Source organism: Cololabis saira, chromosome 13, assembly GCF_033807715.1.
Source record: "Cololabis saira isolate AMF1-May2022 chromosome 13, fColSai1.1, whole genome shotgun sequence".
NCBI classification, from domain to species: Eukaryota; Metazoa; Chordata; class Actinopteri; order Beloniformes; family Belonidae; genus Cololabis; species Cololabis saira.
Window position 1 is genome coordinate 38,800,353 of NC_084599.1, and position 21,436 is coordinate 38,821,788.

Consider the following 21,436-nt stretch of genomic DNA (forward strand, 5'->3'; position numbering starts at 1 on the left):
AGTACAAGGGTTAAAGAGGAATAACTTTTAATTACAGCTCACTTTAGTTGCAAACAATTCTGAGCTGCATTTTCGAAATAAAGTCTCTAGACTTTATTTTTAAGTTTAAACCAGAGCCAGCTCTAAATTACGGAAGCGTAAAACTGCCACCATCAGCGAAGAAAATTAAAGCCGTATCACGTTATAATGTGAAATGTTAATGTTCTAACAATATATTTTTTACATTTTACAATATCGTATCAAGTTATTACAATATATATTTCATGTTTGAATAATATATCATTACGTTATTACAATATAATATTTATATTGTGAGAATGTGATCATAAATTGTACAAATGTTAAAAGTTTTTTGTTACGACTTGATAAACATGTATATTGTAATAACCTGATATATTGTTCAAACTTGAAAAATATATTGTTTATACAATACATTTTCACGTTATATCGTGATAATTACTTCATTTTGTCTTTTCTGAGGTGGTAGCTTGACACTTTGGGACTAAATATATTTGGGGTGTTGAAGATCCAGTTGTTCCTCTAACATGACGTGATAATTCTGGATCACGTTGACAAGGAATCATTAGTTTTATTTCTGGCTAATCATTTTGTCTCCTTTGAAATCCTGGGCTAGTTTTGGATCTCCTTGTCCTTCCCGAACCCCTGTTTCCTCATTTGGGCCCTCCATCTCGCCTCCTCCACACATGCCACACAACATGGATATTTGCCGTGTTCACCTCAGGTTTTGTGAGGTTTCTCAGACTTTTTTTCTTTTTTCTCTTGTTTTTTTTTTTGTAGTTTTTTGGTTTTCAAGCCTCGAGGTTTGAGTCCTCTTTAAAAGGACACATCTGTTTTTCTTCACAACCCAGGATTTTGTAAATTGACAGAAATTGAACAAAAGTGCCACCAGCTGGGAACCTTCAAAATAAACGTCCCTCCAAAGTAAAAGCCCTGCATTGAATTGGCTAATAAGTGAAATAATAAGCTTTTTTCTCATCAAAACGTGTCCAGGGAAGACGGAGAAGTGTTTCCAAGTGATATTCAACCAACATCCGTCTCGTCAGCAGTATCCGACCCTCATCCTCAGCTTGGTGGAGCTGGAGACGGGACTCCGGGTTGTCGTGACTCATCACATCATTTCTGCATCCTGCTAATCTCCTGCTCTACCACGTCCCAGCTGCCCTCTAATGGAGTCATTGCGTCTTATCCTGCTCCAAGGAGCCGTTACAGCTTTCAGAGCATGACTGTTGGGGCTTGAAAACATCCCCTGAACCATCGTGTGGATTCTTGAGTGTGTTCGACCTGAAATAAGTGAAGCTCAGGGTTTTCTGACTCAGATCAGTCACAGTCAGTCCGCCTTTATCCAGCCTCGCTGCACTGTGGGTGGGGCGGCGGCACATGTTGATCCACGGTTGTTACATCCCTGTGTGTGAGCCAATGATGTCCACACGTCCGTACATTGTCGCTTGACTTGGCACACTAGCCACTTGCCGAGCCCTGGTGCCGCCGTTTGGCAGTGGCATGGAGAACGGATCTCCAGACCGTCTTCGTAGTGCATCTGCCGTTCAAAGTGGCCGTAAACCCAAGGAAGAGAGGACTACCGCAGAAACGAGTACTCTGTTACCATGGTAACCTCCCCCGTCGTGAACATAACCTAGTTCCATCCCTCTTCATAAAGCTGAAACAGTCTTTTCAGGAACATTTTGCAGCGTTCATGTTGGGAAATTAAATCAAAGGATCCAAATACACATTGGTTTCGTATATATATGATGGTTGCGGTTACATAGATACACGATCTTATCTCTCCGTTCATCACAAAACTCATCTACGGAAGGGAGCGGCTGCCGCGAGACATTAAGCCTGGACTCTCAGCCTATACGGGAAGGGGGATTTACATTCATGGGAAGTCTCTAACGTCCGTCTGTCTGAGCCTTCGGCATCAAAGTTCGCCTGTTTTGGAAGCCCCTGTACAAAAAGAGGTAGAGCGTGTGGTCTCAGGTCGGATGACGGGGTCTGGATGTCAAAGAAGGGTTCAATTTACGGGGACTTGAACACCCAACGTGTCTGGTTGAGTTTAAGTTGAGTTGAAACCAAACTACGGTATGTACAGTGCAAAGAGGAGAGCATCATCACTGCTGAATAACTGTAAACAACAACGTTCACAAAGCTCACGATCACAAGTCATTAACTCACCTGGACGCTACAAACCGGAGCTAAACGACCTACGAAGGACGGAGGAATCGAGTCATCAGGAGTCGACGGCGAAGAGTAGAAAGGATTAAAAAAGACTGAGAGTTTTACAGCAACATTAAAGTCTATTTTCAAGCTAAAGAGGATGCAGAAGAAGAGGAAGCAGGAAAACCAGACGAGAACTTTAGTTTAGTCGGATACAATCAGCCAGCTCCACCCTGAACCAGCTCCACCCTGAACCAGTTTCACCCAGGAGTCTCTGTACATCTGAAATCAAACCTTAAAGGAAAAGTTCAGCATTTTGACCAAAATAAACTTCAGTCTCATGTTTGTGTGTTCAGTTTGGAGCCAAAACCAGTTAGTTAGCTTCCGAGGAATTCTCTTTTCTTGGTCTTTACTTAGCAAATGTGTTGGAATGTCATTGAATTGTTAGATTTATAACAATTCACATGTACCAAGGAAGGAAGGAATACTCCTTAATCCCACTAACATGCCCAGAACATGCCTTCCATTGAGGAAGCAGAGACTGGGGACTCGGGGATGTACTCGTCTATCACCCAGCCCGAGGTCACTGAGGTGGTTCGTAAGCTCCTCAGTGGCAGGGCACCGGGGATGGATGAAATCCACCCTGGGTACCTCAAGTCTCTGGATGTCGTAGGGCTGTCTTGGACAGTGCCGCTGGAGTGGCAAACCGGGGTGGTGGTTCCTCTTTTTAAAAAGGGGGACCGGAGAATGTGTTCCAACTATAGATGGCCAATAGGACCACATTGTCTGCAAATGTGATCATCCCCAAATGGCAGCCCCTTTTCGGCTAGAAAATCTGTTTTTGTAAGTTATGGACATAAATGGTGACAAATGGCGGCTGTCACAGGTAAATCCAACTTAGTACCGGCTCTGTGGACCAGAAAGGGCCTCTGTGGCAACAAACCCAGTACCCGATACACCCCACAACATACCTCAAAGTCCACAAAGCTCCTGTGAGCTGGTTTGGAAAACTCCCATGCTCCCTCCAGGATCCCAGTGAGAGTATAGATGTAGAGCAGTTTCCCATAACCTGCCCTCCTGAATCTCTCTTCTCCAGCCCCCCTGGTCTTCTGTTTCCCACCATGCTCGGGTTACTGTACCCCAGAAATGGGCAATGTAAAGCTGTAGGGCAGTTTTCAAAAAAAGGCACACCCAGAGAAGAGAGGGGCGGAGCAGAGTCAAGAGTCTCACTCCACCTCCTAAAACCAGCTGCACTGAGAAGAAGGTTGAGAAGGAAGCTGGATTACTAAGTTTTTGTAATATTTTGAACTATATTTCCTTACGAAGAGTAATATGTCTCATTTTAATTCAACAAAACTGTTGGACGGAGCCCTTCCTTGAATCGCTATGTTATCGTGGTGGAGGGGTTTGAATGATCCAAGGAGCTACAGCTACAGTTTAAATCCGGTGTCCTACCTTCCTGGTGGATGTGTTGGTACGAGGGGGCAGTGGAGAGTTCTGACAAACATGGTGACCGTTTGTGGTCATTCTGAGTTGGAGGAAGCAAAACCAGCAGCGCAAGCAGACCACTGAATGAAGGTGTATATATAAATGAGGAATTTATATATTTAATTTTACCAAAGAATGAAATTGATGAAGAATGTAATTTTTAATTCTTCAGGTTATCGGTCAATTTTCTTTCCGATTAAACGATTAATTTCACACTGCCCCCGTGACGTCCGGTAGCATTGCTCCATGTGGTCCATATCCATGAGCATCCAGCTGAAATCAGCTCAGGATACAGACGCAAGGCCCCGTCCGTCTCTGTGACACTGTCAAACGTCACTGTCAAACTGTCAAATGTTGACGGTCTCAAACGTTGACGTCTAAAACATTGATGGTGTCAAACGTTGACAGTCTCAAACGTCGACGGTGTCGAACGTCTACGGTGTCAAACGTCTACGGTGTCAAACATTGATGTCTCAAACGTTGATTGTTTCAAATGTTGACGTGTCAAACATTGACAGCCTCAAACACTGACAGCCTCAAACGTTGACTGTCTCAAATATTGACGGTCTCAAATATTGATGGTGTCAAAAGTTGACGTGTCAAGCGTCGATGGCCTCAAACGTTGATGGTTTCAAACGTTGACGTGTCAAAGATTGTCGGCCTCAAACCTTGTCGGCCTCAAACCTTGACGGTCTGATATGTTGACGGTCTCAAACGTTGAAGGTCTCAAACGTTGACCATAAAAGGACCTTTACAGCCTTTTTTTCAGACGTCACCACTGAACCGACACCTGCTACGAGGACCGCCAGAGCTACAGCAAGCGCCACCAGCCAAGTGGTGACCAACTAAGTGGTTGGTGCCATTCCACTGAGCGTGAAAGATTTTTTAGTTGTTAGACGCGGTTGTCCCCGTAAGGTCTCCCAAGTGTAATTAGTCCTAGGGAGGGACCTAGGCCCAAGTGGTGGTCCCAGGTCCTAGCCTGAAGCCAGGCCTGGAAGAGGGACTTATCCGGCCAGTCGCCGAGCCTCCACCAGGGACCACGTGCACAAGGTACCACATGAGTCGGTGCAATGTAGCGCAGGCAGCAGCCGAAGCCATCAGGCTTTTGGTCAGAACCCAGGCTTGAGAGTGAGGTCGGGAAATAGCACTTAGATGTAGTTGGGCCCAACTCAACACGTAACATGGCTCTAGAACCCACCTCCCCCTCTCAGGGAGACTAGTTCAGATGTGGTTAGAGCTTCCTGTTTCCACCTGACTCCACTTCTCCTCTTAACACACAAGAGCGAATGTTTCACCATCAGAAATGTGTAACTGAACAAGTGTACGGTGCCAAATGTAGAACTGTTCCTTCAAAGTAAACTACACACCAAGCTGAATGTTCTCAGAGGGTTGGGGTCCAGTTTCATGGTCAGATGGAAATCACTTCCAAATAAAGGGAAAAATCACTGGGCTTGAAGAGGAACGGCCGGCGAACACTTCAGGTTTAATAAATCCAGAGGCCTGCAGTCCAAGTTGATCCATTAGTTTGCATTATTGTCATTTCTGCTGGAGCAAAACACTCAGACAGCCTTTTACCACCCACATGCTGGGTACATGTGTTTACAGGACTTTCCTGGCTCTCTGAGTGCAGCTGAGTCACCGCTCATCCATCTAGGGGAGGATGTTACAGTATCTTGGCAGGTAACCCGTCGGGCCCATTTCCAGCTTTACTTCGGTTCTGGGAGTCCTGTAGAGCAGCTCTGCTTGATTGACAGCTCACAAAGTCTTAACTGGCCCTTTTCAGAGTCCCTAAGTTAAAGTGAGCAGCTATCTGAGCTACAGAACCCGGTGTAGTGATGAGATTGGTTCAGTCCATTTTCTTCTGTTTCTGGTGTAATTTGGTTCAAGGAAGTTGAACATGACGTCTGTTAGGAAGTGATGGAAGAATAGTGCGATTTTGAGAGTGTGGTGGGGGGTCATGGTAATACTGAAGCCAGCGGAGCGTCTCAGCTCTGTCAGGTGCTCACTGACAGTGGGAGGTCCCGCTGCTAGGCTCCGCCCCTGCCGTGAAGCCATTGCTGAGGCTGCCTGAAGGGGGCGTGGCTTCTACCCTGGAGGCGGAGCCTATGACGGAGCAGCTCTTCTGCGGCAGCCGGGGTTGGACCAGCATGGTCTGGGGGATGACTGACGCCTGTCGGAGCCCGTCGGCGCGCAGCGGCGGCCTGGTGGGGGCGGAGCCTGTGGGCGTGGCTTCGATTCGGGAGGGGGTGGGACTACATGGAGGGGAGGGGCTGAGGCCGCTCTGGTCCACGGGCTTGGACTCGACCTTCTGCGGCACCTGTTGGTCCGGCGACGGCGCATCCTTGTCTTCGGGGGCGGAGCCCGCAGACTCGGGGGGGCCGTCCTGGATGCTGCTCTGCCTGGACGTCCCGGAGCCGGGGATCTCACAGCTGTCGGTGCGACGCCGCGAGCCCTCGTGCATCCGACTGGTGGCCACAACGGCCTTCATGGCAGCCTGTGGACACACACACACACACACACACAAATCTTATATATTTAATCTTCTGGATCTTATGAAATACTAAACGGTAGAAGTTATGAGACGGTCCTTTTCATAATTTTTATGGACAGGATTTCTAGGCGCAGCCAGGGGCCAGAGGGGATCTGTTTTGGGAACCACGGGATTTCGTGCTTTTTGTGGATGACATTGTCCTGTTGGCTTCATCAGACCGGGACCTTCAGCATGTGCTGGGGCGGTTTGCGGCCGAGTGCGACGCGGCAGGGATGAGAATCAGCACCTCCAAGACCGAGGCCATGGTTCTCCACCGGGAAAGGGTGGCGTGCCTTCTCCGGGTGGGTGGAGAAGTCCTGCCTCAGGTGGAGGAGTTCAAGTATCTCGGGATCTTGTTCACGAGTGAGGGAACAATGGAGCGTGAGATTGACAGACGGATCGGTGCAGCGTCCGCAGTTATGCGGTCCATGTACCGGACCGTCGTGGTGAAGAAGGAGCTGAGTCGAAAGGCGAAGCTCTCGATTTACCGGTCAATCTACGCACCTACCCTCACCTATGGTCATGAACTCTGGGTAGTGACCGAAAGGAACAGGTCGCGGATACAAGCGGCCGAGATGAGTTTCCTCCGCAGGGTGGCTGGACGCTCCCTTAGAGATGAGTTTCCTCCAGGGTGGCTGGACGCTCCCTTAGAGATGAGTTTCCTCCGCAGGGTGGCTGGACGCTCCCTTAGAGATGAGTTTCCTCCGCAGGGTGGCTGGACGCTCCCTTAGAGATAGGGTGAGGAGTTCGGTCACCCGGGAGGAGCTCGGAGTCGAGCCGCTGCTCCTTCACATTGAGAGGAGTCAGCTGAGGTGGCTTGGGCATCTGTACCGGATCCTCCTGGACGCCTCCCTAGCGGGGTGTTCCAGGCATGTCCCACTGGGAGGAGACCCCGGGGAAGACCCAGGACACGCTGGAGAGACTATGTCTCTCGGCTGGCCTGGGAACGTCTCGGACTCCCCTGGAAGAGCTGGAGGAAGTGTCTGGGGTGAAGGAAGTCTGGGCATCTCTGCTGAGGCTGCTGCCCCCGCGACCCGGGAACGGATAAGCGGAGGACGATGGATGGATGGATAGAAGTTAGGTCTGGGGCACGAAATAACCTTCCTAGTCGAGAAATCTACACAAACAAATCTGGACTTTCTTCCCCCGCGTCCACCACCAGAACCAGACTGGACCTGTCCTGTCCACTGATACTCAGCAGTCCTGAGTCCCGGCTTCTGATGAGGAGCATCTCATGTAATAGTGGGAGACGTCTGGTAAACTGTGTCCAACTGTATCCAACTGTGTCCAGCTGTGTCCAGCTGTGTCCAACTGTGTCCAGCTGTGTCCAGCTGTGTCCATCTGTGTCCAGCTGCGTCCCACTGTGTCCAGCTTTGTCCAGCTGTGTCCAGTTGCATCCAACTTTGTCTAGCTGTATCCAGCTGCGTCCAACTGTGTCCAACTGTGTCCAACTGTATCGAGCTGTATCCAGCTGCGTCCAGCTGCTGGATTTCATTTCTATTTCATCACCGCCTCTCTCGCTCTGACTACGTCACCTTGGTCGTTGCTCTGCGAAGCACTGACCAACTGCATGTTAGAAACCATTGGATGGGGAGGCCCTGAGGACGTTGTCTAGATGAGGTCCTGATCTATCAGGCTACATCCTACCAGGAGACGTGGGGACGTGTCTCTGAGAGGGAGGGGGGTGGGGGTGTAATCGGGAGGTAAATTTAGTTTAAGGATGTTAAATGCCCCTCCACCCGGGAAACTGGGGCTCAAACCTTAAGTTTGCGGCGAGCGTTGAACTCCTGCAGCTTCCTCTGCGTGGTGTCCATGTGTGAAAAGCGCGCAGCTTTACCCAGAACCCACGGGTGCTGCAGAGCCTCCCGGACACTGAGGCGCTTGTGAGGGTCGAGGACGATCAGCTTACTGACCTGCAGGGAGACAGAACCAGATCAGACTGGTAGGATGGATGGATGGATGGATGGATGGATGGATGGATGGATGGATGGATGGATGGATGGATGGATGGATGGATGGATGGATGGATGGATGGATGGATGTACGGATGGATGGATGGATGGATGGATGGATGGATGGATGGATGGATGGATGGACAGATGATGGATGGATGGATGGATGGATGGATGGATGGATGGAAGATGGATGGAGGATGGATGGATGGATGTACGATGGATGGATGGATGGATGGATGGATGGATGGATGGATGGATACATGGATGTACGATGGATGGATGGATGGATGGATGGATGGATGTATGGATGGATGGATGGATGGATGGATGGATGGATGGATGGATGGATGGATGGATGAATGGATGGATGGACGGACTGATGAATGGATGATGGATGGATGGACTGATGAATGGATGGATGGATGGATGGATGGATGGATGGATGGATGGACAGATGATGGATGGATGGATGGATGGATGGATGGATGGATGGATGGAAGATGGATGGAGGATGGATGGATGGATGGATGTACGATGGATGGATGGATGGAAGATGGATGGAGGATGGATGGATGGATGGATGGAAGATGGATGGAGGATGTATGGATGGATGGATGGATAGATGGATGGATGGATGGATGGATGGATGGATGGATGGATAGATGGATGGATGGATACATGGATGTACGATGGATGGATGGATGGATGGATGGATGGATGGATGGATGGATGGATGGATGGATGGATGGATGGATGGATGGACGGACGGACGGACGGATGAATGGATGGACGGACGGATGGATACATGGATGTACGATGGATGGATATGGATGGATGGATGGATGGATACATGGATGTACGATGGATGGATGGATGGATGGATGGATGGATGTATGGATGGATGGATGGATGGATGGATGGATGGATGGATGGATGGATGGATGGATGGATGGATGGATGGATGAATGGATGGATGGACGGACTGATGAATGGATGATGGATGGATGTATGTATGTTTCTTCCGGCTCTCAATGAAGGCGGACACTTTTTTTGCTCCTCTCCCTTATCTATCTGCCCTGCTACTGCTTTTGTTTGTCTCATCTTCAGAGTCTCTTCTTTTCACTCCTCCGAAACTCTACAATCTTGGAATTGATTAACTGGTCTCTCAGCACAATTGACCAATTTTTTGCGACAAGGGGGGTACCAAGGGGGGTAAGGGAGCCTTCTTGCCCCGATGGGACATTTTTTGCTGGATACACAATGGATTCCTACAAATACTGGAAACCTTTGTGCTTGGCGATTCTGTCTGTCGAGGACGTTGAAGATGCCTTCATAATTGGATTTATGATAGCAGGATTTCTCTTGATTATCCTCTTGATAGGAGGAGGGGGATTCCTGGTCTACCGACAAACGCATAAGTCGTCGAGAGCTGTTCTGGCTCTTTGAGAGCTGCCGGACATGGCTGAAGGGTCAAGCAAGGCGATCAACGCTCAGACTTTAACGTTGGGGGAGCAAGGCCATAAGCTGGATGCGATTCTCGAACAGAATCGCAGGCTGGCGGCGGTCTTTGAGCTCATTGGCAAGATGGATAACACCTTGGAGAAGTTGAAAGCTCGGCTTGGCAGAATTTGATCACACATTCGTCTGATTGGAGTCGCTATTGATGAACCAGAGACTGAAGGCAGACGGAAAATTACTGAGGCTGCCTGTTTTTGCAATATAATTGTTGATTCTATAATCTGGCCTTGACAAGGTGGTTTTGGGACGATCGCTCTGGTCACAATCTTCCTGGTGGAATGTAAACAAGGTGACTCTGCCCCCACCACCCTCCCCTCTCCCATGAACACCTGCGGACCCTGTTTTCAGAACTGTACCGAGCCGCCTGATAACATCAAGGACATTGGCTGAGAGCAGCTCTGAGCGAAGTTCACGGACTCATCGCTACACATACACTTACTGATAACCACACCTCCCTCAACTCAACGCCTTCCTCGGCTCCCCCCTCTTATCAGCCCCCCCAACACAGTCAACAGGTTTGACAGCCGCGCCACTGGCCGCGGTGCTCACTTGGGGTACTGTGCCGGGATCCCCCCCGCCCCTAGAACTACCTCCCCCCACACACATGTGCCTTGTGATGTTAAATTTGTCATGTTGCTTTCTGTGCAGAGGTGTTTTTTTGGACTTTCACACTGTGAATTTATACACAGTATGTGTATCCCTCCTCCCTCCCCCATCCCCAATGTCATCCTTTCTCTGATCTGTTCTCACCAGTTGACTCATGTCTTATGTTATTTGTTTTGTCTGTGCTGGGACGCCAGACCGGCGACAATAAAGGCTATTCATTCATTCATTCATTCATTCATTCATTCATGCATGCATGCATGCATGCATGGATGGATGGATGGATGGATGGATGGATGGATGGATGGATGGATGGATGGATGGATGGATGGATGGATGGATGGATGGATGGATGGATGGATGGATGGATGGATGGATGGATGGATGGATGGATGGATGAACCTCCAATGAGTTTAAGTGTGAAGGAAGAACCCACCAGGTCCTTGGCGTTGAGGGAAACCTCGTCCCACCACGGAGACACAAACTCGTAGTCGCAGTTGAGGATGCGGCTGTACATGTACTGATCCCCTCTCGGGTCAAAGAAAGGTTCAAATCCACAGAGCCTGGAGGACAGGAAGTACATTCATCACAGTGAAGAGAACCACAACAAGGACCACATCCACAGTTACCCCTTTTCCACCAAACCGGTTCCAGAGCTGGTTCTGGTTCGCAACTCGTTCAACTTGGGAACCAGCTGAGAACCCGTTTGCTTTTCCACAGCTCAGGTGCTAAGGGAAGACACATTATTACGTCTCTGCAAATGTCAGTTACGTCGCTGCGTTTGCGTGAAAGTTGAAGCAACAACAATGTATCTGCTCTAATAGGACTTGGTCCACGTAGCTCCTCCGTGGACCAGGATTAATTCTTATTTGAAAATGTCTCCGTCTCCCAGTCTTGCTATTACCGTTGGTCTTAACAACTCCAGTTTGGTGGAAAAGCAGTAAGTGAGATGGCAACCCTGCCTTCACCGATCCACAGGAATCCAAACCAAGAGTAGGTACGTCGTTAAAAAGACGTTCCATCGTTTATCGAGTTTTCAAATGAATGTCAATTCCGAGTCTAATAAGAGCCCACAGGGGGGTTGTGGGTTCCTCCCCGTCACTTCCAGAGGAGAAGCTCCAGCTGGGGGTAACAAGTCTGCTGAGGGAGCCATTAACACCTGATTCATGTCTGAGGACAGAACGGCACCAATCACGGTGTCACCGCCGCTAACGGCTCTAATGAGACGGAAGATCGGAACACCGAGATGTGAAATCTGGCTGATGAGAATGACTCAGTCATGGATCTGAGTGTGTGTGTGTGTGTGTGTGTGTCTGTGTGTGTGTGTGTGTGTGTGTGTGTGTGTGTGTGTGTGTGTGTGTGTGTGTGTGTGTGTGTGTGTGTGTGTGTGTGTGTGTGTGTGTGTGTGTGTGTGTGTGTGTGTGTGTGTGTGTGTACTCACAGGATGTAGAGGATGACGCCCACGGACCACATGTCCACCTCGGGGCCGTAGGCGTTCCCCCGCAGGATCTCCGGAGCTGCAGGGAGACGAGGCGGTTAGCAGAGGCTGAGAAATCCCACAGAGCAGAGGCAGCATGAACGCATCACGGCTTCCCTCTGGATACCGGCACGAGTAAATACTACTGATGCTACTGCTACTAGACTGAATATCACTGATACTAGACCAAATACTACCTATACTACTGCTACTAGACTGAATACTACTGATACTAGACCAAATACCACTGATACTAGACTGAATACCACTGATACTAGACCAAATACCACTGATACTAGACAAAATACTACTGATACTAGACCAAATACTACTGATACTAGAGCAAATACTACTGATACTAGACCAAATACTACTGATACTAGAGCAAATACTACTGATACTAGACCAAATACTACTGATACTAGAGCAAATACTACTGATACTAGACCAAATACTACTGATACTAGAGCAAATACTACTGATACTAGAGCAAATACTACTGATACTAGAGCAAATACTACTGATACTAGAGCAAATACTACTGATACTAGAGCAAATACTACTGATACTAGAGCAAATACTACTGATACTAGAGCAAATACTACTGATACTAGAGCAAATACTACTGATACTAGACCAAATACTACTGATACTAGACCAACTACTACTGATACTAGAGCAAATACTACTGATACTAGAGCAAATACTACTGATACTAGAGCAAATACTACTGATACTAGAGCAAATACTACTGATACTAGAGCAAATACTACTGATACTAGACCAAATACTACTGATGCTAGACCAAATACTACTGATGGTAGACCAAATACTACTGATACTAGACCAAATACTGCTGCTACTAGACTGAATACCACTGATACTAGACCAAATACTACTGATGCTACTGATACTACTGATACTAGACCAAATACTACTGATACTAGATCAAATACTACTGATACTACTGATACTACTGCTACTAGACTGAATACCACTGATACTAGAGCAAATACTACTGATACTAGACCAAATACTACTTATACTAGACCAAATACTACTGATACTAGAGCAAATACTACTGATACTAGACCAAATACTACTGATACTAGACCAAATACCACTGATACTAGACCAAATACTACTGCTACTAGACCAAATACTACTGATACTAGAGCAAATACTACTGATACTAGACCAAATACTACTGATACTAGACCAAATACCACTGATACTAGACCAAATACTACTGATACTAGACTGAATACTACTGATACTAGACCAAATACTATTGCTACTAGACTGAATACCACTGATACTAGACCAAATACCACTGATACTAGACCAAATACTACTGATACTACACCAAATACTACTGCTACTACTGCTACTAGACTGAATACCACTGATACTAGACCAAATACTACTGATATTAGACCAAATACTACTGCTACTAGACTGAATACCACTGATACTAGACCAAATACTACTGATACTAGACCAAATACTATTGCTACTAGACTGAATACCACTGATACTAGACCAAATACTACTGATACTAGAGCAAATACTACTGATACTAGACCAAATACTACTGATACTAGAGCAAATACTACTGATACTAGAGCAAATACTACTGATACTAGACCAAATACTACTGATACTAGACCAAATACTACTGATACTAGACCAAATACCACTGATACTACTGAAACTACAGATACTAGAGCAAATACTACTGATACTAGACCAAATACCACTGATACTAGACAAAATACTACTTATACTACTGAAACTACAGATACTAGAGCAAATACTACTGATACTAGACTGAATACTACTGATACTAAATCAAGTATTATTATTACGTTTATTGAACAGGGACAAATGTATCAAACATTATTTCATAAAAAGTACAAAACAGATGTACATACAGGTTTCTAGCCAGGCTTACATGGTTTACAGCTTAAGAAAACTCAAATATCCTAACTAAAAAAATTAGAATATTCTGGGAATCTTAATCTTAAACTGTAAACCATAATCAGCAATATTAAAATAATAAAAGGCTTGCAGTATTTCAGTTGATTTGTAATGAATCCAGAATGTATGACATGTTTGTTTTTTTAATTGCATTACAGAAAATAAAGAACTTTATCACAATATTCTAACTTTCTGAGACAGTCCTGTAATATTAAAACAGGTTTATGGTCTGTTCATCGTAACCGTCCACATGTACTTCAGCTATGTGGTACTTTACTCACCGCAGTATCCTGGAGTACCGCAGACCGTCTTCATGGTCACCTGCTCGTCGATGATCTTGGAGAGACCGAAGTCGGCTGAGAGGGAGAGACGGGACAGAGATGCTTAGAACAAGTTCTGCAGTTTCTATTTCAAATGGAGTGGGGGGTTGTTGTTTCTGTCAGCCTGTTTCAATTTTAGTTTTAGTCTAGTCTTTGGGTCAAGCTATCATTTTAGTTTTTATTAGTTTTAGTCACGTTCATTCTCCTTTTAGTCGTGTCAAGTTTCAGTCGACTAAAAGTCTGAGCATTTTAGTCTTATTTTAGTCAGAATTGTCCATTTTAGTCTATTTTTAGTCAAAGATTGTATTTAGTCAAACCCATTTTACAATTCAAACATTATTATTATATTATTGTTACATTATAGACTCAAGAAGACATTCATTCCAGATGCAGAAGACTCAAATTTGAGTTTACAACATATTCCTCACCTATCTTCAGAGGAGCGTCCAGCGTGAGGTCGGCGTACAGCAGGTTCTCCGGCTTCAGGTCGCGGTGCACAACGCCGTTCTCGTGTAAATACTGAAACACAGAGACACACGGGGGCAGAGTGAGCGGGGAGCAGCGGGGTCGGTCCAGCCACCGAGACAGAACCAGACAGAACCAGACAGAACCGCAGGCAGTACTGGAGTTGAGGGGGGATGAGGGGGGATGGCATCCCCCCCGAAATAAAAACGTTCCAAATCATCCCCCTGTAAAACTGCCATCCCCCCTTTCCATCCCTTATGTCATTTCATCAATGAATGTGGTTTTACTGCTATTTCAACATTTAGAGTCATCACCAGAAAAATAACACCAGAAAAATAACTTATTTGACAATTTTCACCTGTTTCAAGTCAATTTTCACTTGAAATAAGTAGAAAAATCTGCCAGTGAGTCAATATTTATCTTCTCATTACAAGCAAAAAAATCTTGTTCCACATGCAGATTTTTCTACTTATTTCAAGTGAAAATCTACTTGAAACAGGTGAAAATTTGTGTTTTTTCCAGTGATGAGTCTTGTTTTTAAGTGTACTAAGATTTCTTTACTAAAATAAGACATTTTAACTAGAAATAAGACAAATATTCTTGTTAAGATTTTGAGTTTTTGTAGTGATCCATTTTACTTATCCTGTGAAGGACAGAGTCATATTGATAAGTTCAGAAAAGTGTTTTTTATTGTTATGTTTTGATGTATTTGATGTAAGCCCAGTGGATATTTAAAGCTTACAGAAGGCTGCATTTAACTGCTGCTATGTCATTCCTGCAGTATTTCTGCAGGTGTTTTGGTCACTGCTATTATTTGTAATATATTATATTATTTGTAATCAGCACAAATTATCTGTCCCCATATGATAAAATCCACCATCCCCCCTGATTTCTTTTTACAACTCGAGTACTGACCGCAGGTAAAGGCCTTGTGAGGTCTGGGTGTCCAGGCCGGCTTTTGGTGATGCCTGACCGTGGAGAATGATGGTCTTTGAGTTATTCAAGGCCTGGAAGATGGTAAAGCCACTTCTGACGAAACCAAAACACTGAGAAAGACGAAGATCTGGACAATGTGTCATTCTTCTGTTGGGATGGGCCTACTCTCAGGAAAGTTATTAAACTCCTCAGCCTCCAAACGTCTCGACCCGGCTTCAGGTTCTTCTACATTTGTCCCTTTTTTAATGGTTTATTAAAGAAGCTGCAGCTTCAACACCGAACCACAACACTGATCGATACTCTGATCAGCTGATGTTGCCGACTTCAAACTGCCCGTAAAATTATATAAATAACACGGAACGAGGGATGAAATGTGTTTCCGTGATTTGCAGAAGTATAAACCCGTCACATGTTGACATGCTGCTGCAGGAACACGGAGCGCTCAGGGAGCGCTGCACGCTTCCTGCTGCAGATTAACGTTACACTCTGGTACGACAACTACAACCGCACTAATCCTGACACACAATCACACACGCACACACACACACACACACACACACACACACACACACACACACACACACACACAATAATACATGAAAACACACATGCATGCACTAATACACACACTCACAAAGATGCACTAATAAACATACATGCACTAATACACACACACACACACATACACACTCACACACACACACACACAGATGCACTAATAAACATACATGCACTAATACACACACACACACGCATGGAAAGACGTATGTTTTTCTTCTAGTGAAATGTAGGTCAGCTGTGGTGTGTGTGTGTGTGTGTGTGTGTGTGTGTGTGTGTGTGTGTGTGTGTGTGTGTGTGTGTGTGTGTGTGTGTGTGTGTGTGTGTTAATCCTCTCTGGTTTTAATCTGTTCAGCAGCATGATAGAAGCAGCCGTTACATAAGAGACCTGCAGCAGCTGCATGTGGACGCCGCGTGTAACGACCCGGCGGCCGGGACTCGCCGGGACTCGCCGGGACTCGCCGGAGTCGCCGGTGGTCCAGAAAAGCCCGGTCCACGCTGCAGTCTGGCTCACTTAGGTAAATAAATCAGTTCCTTCACCGAAGACAGTCCAGTTGACTGGTCTGGTGGAGCCGGGACCAGAACCCCACTGAACCTCAAACCACAGACGGTACAAAACAACGGAGGTCACGTGACCCGTTGGGTTCTGAGGACTTTGTTCAGGAAGGTGCCGGAGACACGCCCACCCCCTGTCAATCAAAGTTAGCTCTGCTCTTTCGGATGAAACATCTGCAGATAAACCGACAAACATCTAAAACAACCGTTGGGTTTAGCCGACGCCGGCTGATACAGATGAAGAAGTGATAACAGTTCGCCATTGGCTGATCCGACTGTCAATCAATCGCATTAGAAATAAGTTTAATGCTTTATATTAACATCTCCTGGTGTCGTAAAGAAACATTCGCCCCTCAGAGTCGTCTTGGAGACCAAACGGTTGTTGAACCAGACTGTAAATGTGTTTATTTCTGCTCTAAAGTTGGACATTTTAACCTCGAGGTCAGTGACAGATTCACCTTTGGAGCCTCTAGTGGTCAGTTGAGGAACTGCAGCCGACCGTAGTTCCTGGTTGGCAGCCCGGCAACAACTAGACAGTGACTGAGCTTGTCATGTTCTGCCTATTTGGCCTGTTTTTAGATCAGGGGTCGGCAACCCAAAATGTTGAAAGAGCCATATTGGACCAAAAACACAATAAACAAATATGGCCTTGTATAAGCCTTTGAATGAAGGCAACACATGCTGCATATTTCTATATTCCTCGGTCCTCGGCTGCAAATGTAGCATGCTTATGTCTTTCCACGTGACTCTTTTTGTTATGCAAATCTATGGAAGGGGCCAGGCAGGAGAAAAATAAAATAATATTTTAGAGGAGGAAGATTTTTTTTTCATTATGCACTTCGAGAAAAAAGTCGAAATGTTGAGAAAAAAGTCGAAATGTCAAGATTAATGTTGAAGTACAATCTCGAGAAAAAAGTTGAAATGTTGAGAAAAAAGTCGAAATGTTGAGAAAAAAGTCGAAATGTCGAGATTAAAAGGGAAAGGAAAAGGGAAGAAAAAAAGAGAAAAAAGGAAAAAAAGAAGAAAAAAAACTAAGAAAAAAAGAGAAAAAAAAGGAAAAAAAAGGAAAAAAGAGGAAAAAAGAAGAAAAAAAGGAAAAAAAAAGAAAAAAAAAGGTCAAACATTTTTGAAAAAGCTCCAGGGAGCCACCAGGGCGGCGCTAAAGGAGCTGCGGGTTGCTGATCCCTGTTTTAGATGAACCAGGGGGGGTCTGGCACTGTCACCTCCTGTCGAGATGATAAAACCGATCGTTGTCATCAAGCTACAGAGCTAAGTAGTAACCAGCTGTTAGCATTGGCTGAAAGCAGGAAGTATTTTAACTTCACCACTGAAACAACAGTTCATCCCGCCGGAAACGTCTGCCGGCAGCTCTGCAGATATTTCAAAGCAAACTTTGATTGACATGTGGTGGGCGTGTTCCCGACGGCTTCCTGGCAACATGGCTGCGAATGTTACGAAGGAAGAGAGGCTTCACAACGGTAACCGGCGGCTGGATTCAGCCAGAAGCTCATCTCAGACGTCGTATTGGGTTTGAGAAGAAAAGTCCGGCCTGCAGAGACGCTGGAAAGGCACCGTGCCCAGATGGCAGCGGTAGGTGATAAACATGTCAGAAGAAATAAGAATTGTTGCCAGACACATGAGAGCATGTTTGTACTCATTCATCTCCTCAGAAGAGACAGACGGACGCAGCAGCGCCGCGGCGGCGGACCGGGAGCCGAGAGGAAAAGCAGCAGAGCTCTCGCTCGGTCGTAGATTATCGACGAAAAGAAAATCCTCCCAAATCAACTGATGGAGCCGCGTCATTATGGAGGATGATCTGTGGTTGCATAACGGAGACAGAAGGGGCTTCAGAGGAACCGAACCGCCCGCCATTTCAGCCTCCCTCGCCGAGACAAGGAGCCGATGGATCAATCATCATATTGATCTGCCATAACTGCCTGCCAGTTTTATTTCATTCAGTCTGAGGAACTTCAACTTAAATCACTAAGAAGAAAGCAGTGGGGGCGGCTCACGTTTTTACTGAGCCATCATAAGGCCGAAACAAGCCTTATGATGAGTACGGGCAGTACTAAGTACCCCACACTGCTCGCATGGGATTTTTGATTGATTAACCTTGATTAACTGGTCATTCTGGGGCATTCAAGTGTGTTTTAACACACTGACAAAAGGAAACGACATAAGCAATGGTCTAATGGCGCTTTTCCACTAGCACCTATTTGGCTCTACTCATCTCAACTCGGCCTGGTTTCTTTTCCACTACAATTCAGCACCTTGAGCAGAAGTAGGAGGTTGGAGCGAAGCTGCTGTGTCGTATTTGATTGTGTGTCCTAAACGAAGAAGACAACAACATTAAAGTAGAACCTGGAGGAGATGATAGATGTGCTGCTGGGTCTGTGGCTTTTGTTCGATATCAAGTTAAAAAATGAGAGTGAGAAAAGCTTCAAGCAGCGACGCTCTTTAATGTTTTTAGTTTGTCTCGGCGCTGCTGAAAAGTCAGCTGCAGCCGTGAGCAGCTATGAAGTGACAGAGCTCCTGGTAGATCTGGTCGTTCCTTATCGCCCGTCTAGATCCCTTTTTAATTCTCTCCTCAGCACCAGGTTTATGAACATCTGCACCTCAGAGTTGGATCACCAAACAGACTTTTGCTGGTCGAATACAATGAACAAGAAACTGCCGTCAGAGTCTCTTTCTCTGATTTCACATCCTGACTCAGACGTCTGACTCCAACCCCCGACCAATCGGTGGTCTGTAGTCAATACTTGAGTTGTAAAAATAAATCAGGGGGGATGGTGGATTTTATCATATGGGGACAGATAATTTGTGCTGATTATAAATAATATAATATATTACAAATAATAGCACTGACCAAAACACCTGCAGAAATACTGCAGGAATGACATAGCAGCAGTTAAATGCAGCCTTCTGTAAGCTTTAAATATCCACTGGGCTTTTTTATTTCTTTTTTTTTTTCGTTTATTTCGGCATGTTTATATAGACACATTTCATCTCCAGAACATTATACATTGCATACTCAACACATGACGAAAGGGTACGGGAGAAGCTGACGCTTATCAAAGTCCCGCCCCGTTCTATGTAAGATTCATGATCACATCAACAACAGAATTCAGTAAGATACATAGTTTACCACATAGCAATTTGTCTAATTTCATCCTTCACAGTCCAGATAGCATGTATGTTTGTACACGTGTCCAGTCCACTCAATATTTGGCTTACATCAAATACATCAAAACACAACAATAAAAAACAGTTTTCTGAACTTATCAATATGACTCTGTCCTTCACAGGATAAGTAAAATGGATCACTGCAAAAACTCAAAATCTTAACAAGAATATTTGTCTTATTTCTAGTTAAAATGTCTCATTTTAGTAAAAAAAATCTCATTACACTTAAAACAAGACTCCTCACTGGAAAAAAACAACAATTTTCACCTGTTTCAAGTAGATTTTCACTTGAAATAAGTAGAAAAATCTGCCAGTGGATAAGATTTTTTTGCTTGTAATAAGAAGATAAATCCCACTGGCAGATTTTACTTTATTTTATTTTATTTTACTACTTATTTCAAGTGAAAATTTACTTGAAAGAGGTGAAAATTGTCAAATAAGTTATTTTTCTGGTGTTATTTTTCCGGTGATGACTCTAAATGTTGAAATAGCAGTAAAACCACATTCTTTGATGAAATGACATAAGGGATGGAAAGGAGGGATGGCAGTTTTACAGGGGGGATGATTTGGACCGTTTTTATTTCAGGGGGGGATGCCGTCCCCCCTCAACTCCAGTACTGACTGTAGTGTGATGACGTCAGATACAGCCGACTCAGCCGTTTAGAACCTCGGCAGAATAGTTACAGAAAAGTATCTACTCGGCACGTTAGACCCCTAGTGGAAAAGAACCAAACCGAGGCGAGTCTAGCTGAGTAGGTTCTAGTGGAAAAGCGCCATAAGAGAAGCAATGTAGTAAAGGCGAGTTTCCACTAGTGGGAGTTCCAGGTAGAGTGTTCGGGGCCGTGCGCATGTGTTTCCATTACCAGGAACGGCCCTGTAACCTGGCCTTCGGGAACCTTTACGGGGCCAAAAAACGTCCCTGTAGGAGGAGAGGGGCATTTTTCCAGCTGGTGGGGGTCTCTGCTGGTTGTGTATTTTAAAAACTTGCATTTTGTGATTAGCACATTTGATGAAGCTCTAGACATGAAGAAAACGATGGACGGACCGATGAGTCGGTTCAGGTCTTGCTGTCATGTAACACCACTATAAAGGTCCGGCAGGCCGGTTCTGTTAGGCCCAGTCCCAATACTCCCACTACCCCTACTTTTCAGCACTACCCCTAAATTTTGCGCATTCCCGTGAGGGTAGTGGTGTCCCAATTCCTCTTTTCATCTAGGGGTAGTGGCTTAAACGAGGGCATAGTGTGTATGAATCTAGCCCTTCAGAGCGAGGGATTTCAGAAGCTCACTAGCTGACCGAGGGCTAGAGAAATTTCCCAGAATGCTTTACGTCATCATTTGCAGACTGAATCAAACAAAAAAACATGGCGGCCATTTCTTATTTTTTAGTGAATAAAATCATTATTTTGAGTTAGTTTCTGCATAAAAATGCGTTTTGATTACATTTCTAGCAAGAAATATATATTTTACTTTCATAATATTCACTCAGTGGATGTACATAATCACTCGCTTGCCCATTGTTGCGAAGTCTTTTTCAAACCTCGCCAGAATAAATGCTGATTTATGGTTCCGCGTTAAATCGATGCAGAGCCTACGGCGTAGGTTACACCGTAGGCTCTGCGTCGATTTAACACAGAACCATCAATCAGCTCCCGAGCCGGCAGGCCGTTCTCATCTCGAAAACATCGGAGCAA

At 45.5% G+C, this 21,436-nt stretch overlaps 1 protein-coding gene across 1 annotated transcript in view; it reads right to left on the minus strand.

Annotated features, from left to right (window-relative positions):
* Nucleotides 1–323: 323 nt before the first annotated feature.
* si:ch73-60h1.1 (calcium/calmodulin-dependent protein kinase type IV) overlaps nucleotides 324–21,436 on the minus strand; it is a 38,239-nt gene continuing 17,126 nt past the window's right edge. The window contains exons 6-11 of the mRNA XM_061738854.1: nucleotides 14,475–14,565; nucleotides 14,008–14,082; nucleotides 11,711–11,786; nucleotides 10,706–10,832; nucleotides 7,954–8,106; nucleotides 324–6,157 (exon numbers count right to left, since the gene is read on the minus strand). Of these exons, the coding sequence (XP_061594838.1) occupies nucleotides 5,666–6,157; nucleotides 7,954–8,106; nucleotides 10,706–10,832; nucleotides 11,711–11,786; nucleotides 14,008–14,082; nucleotides 14,475–14,565 (1,014 nt within the window). The 3' untranslated portion in view covers nucleotides 324–5,665. The remainder of the gene's footprint in view (nucleotides 6,158–7,953; nucleotides 8,107–10,705; nucleotides 10,833–11,710; nucleotides 11,787–14,007; nucleotides 14,083–14,474; nucleotides 14,566–21,436) is intronic.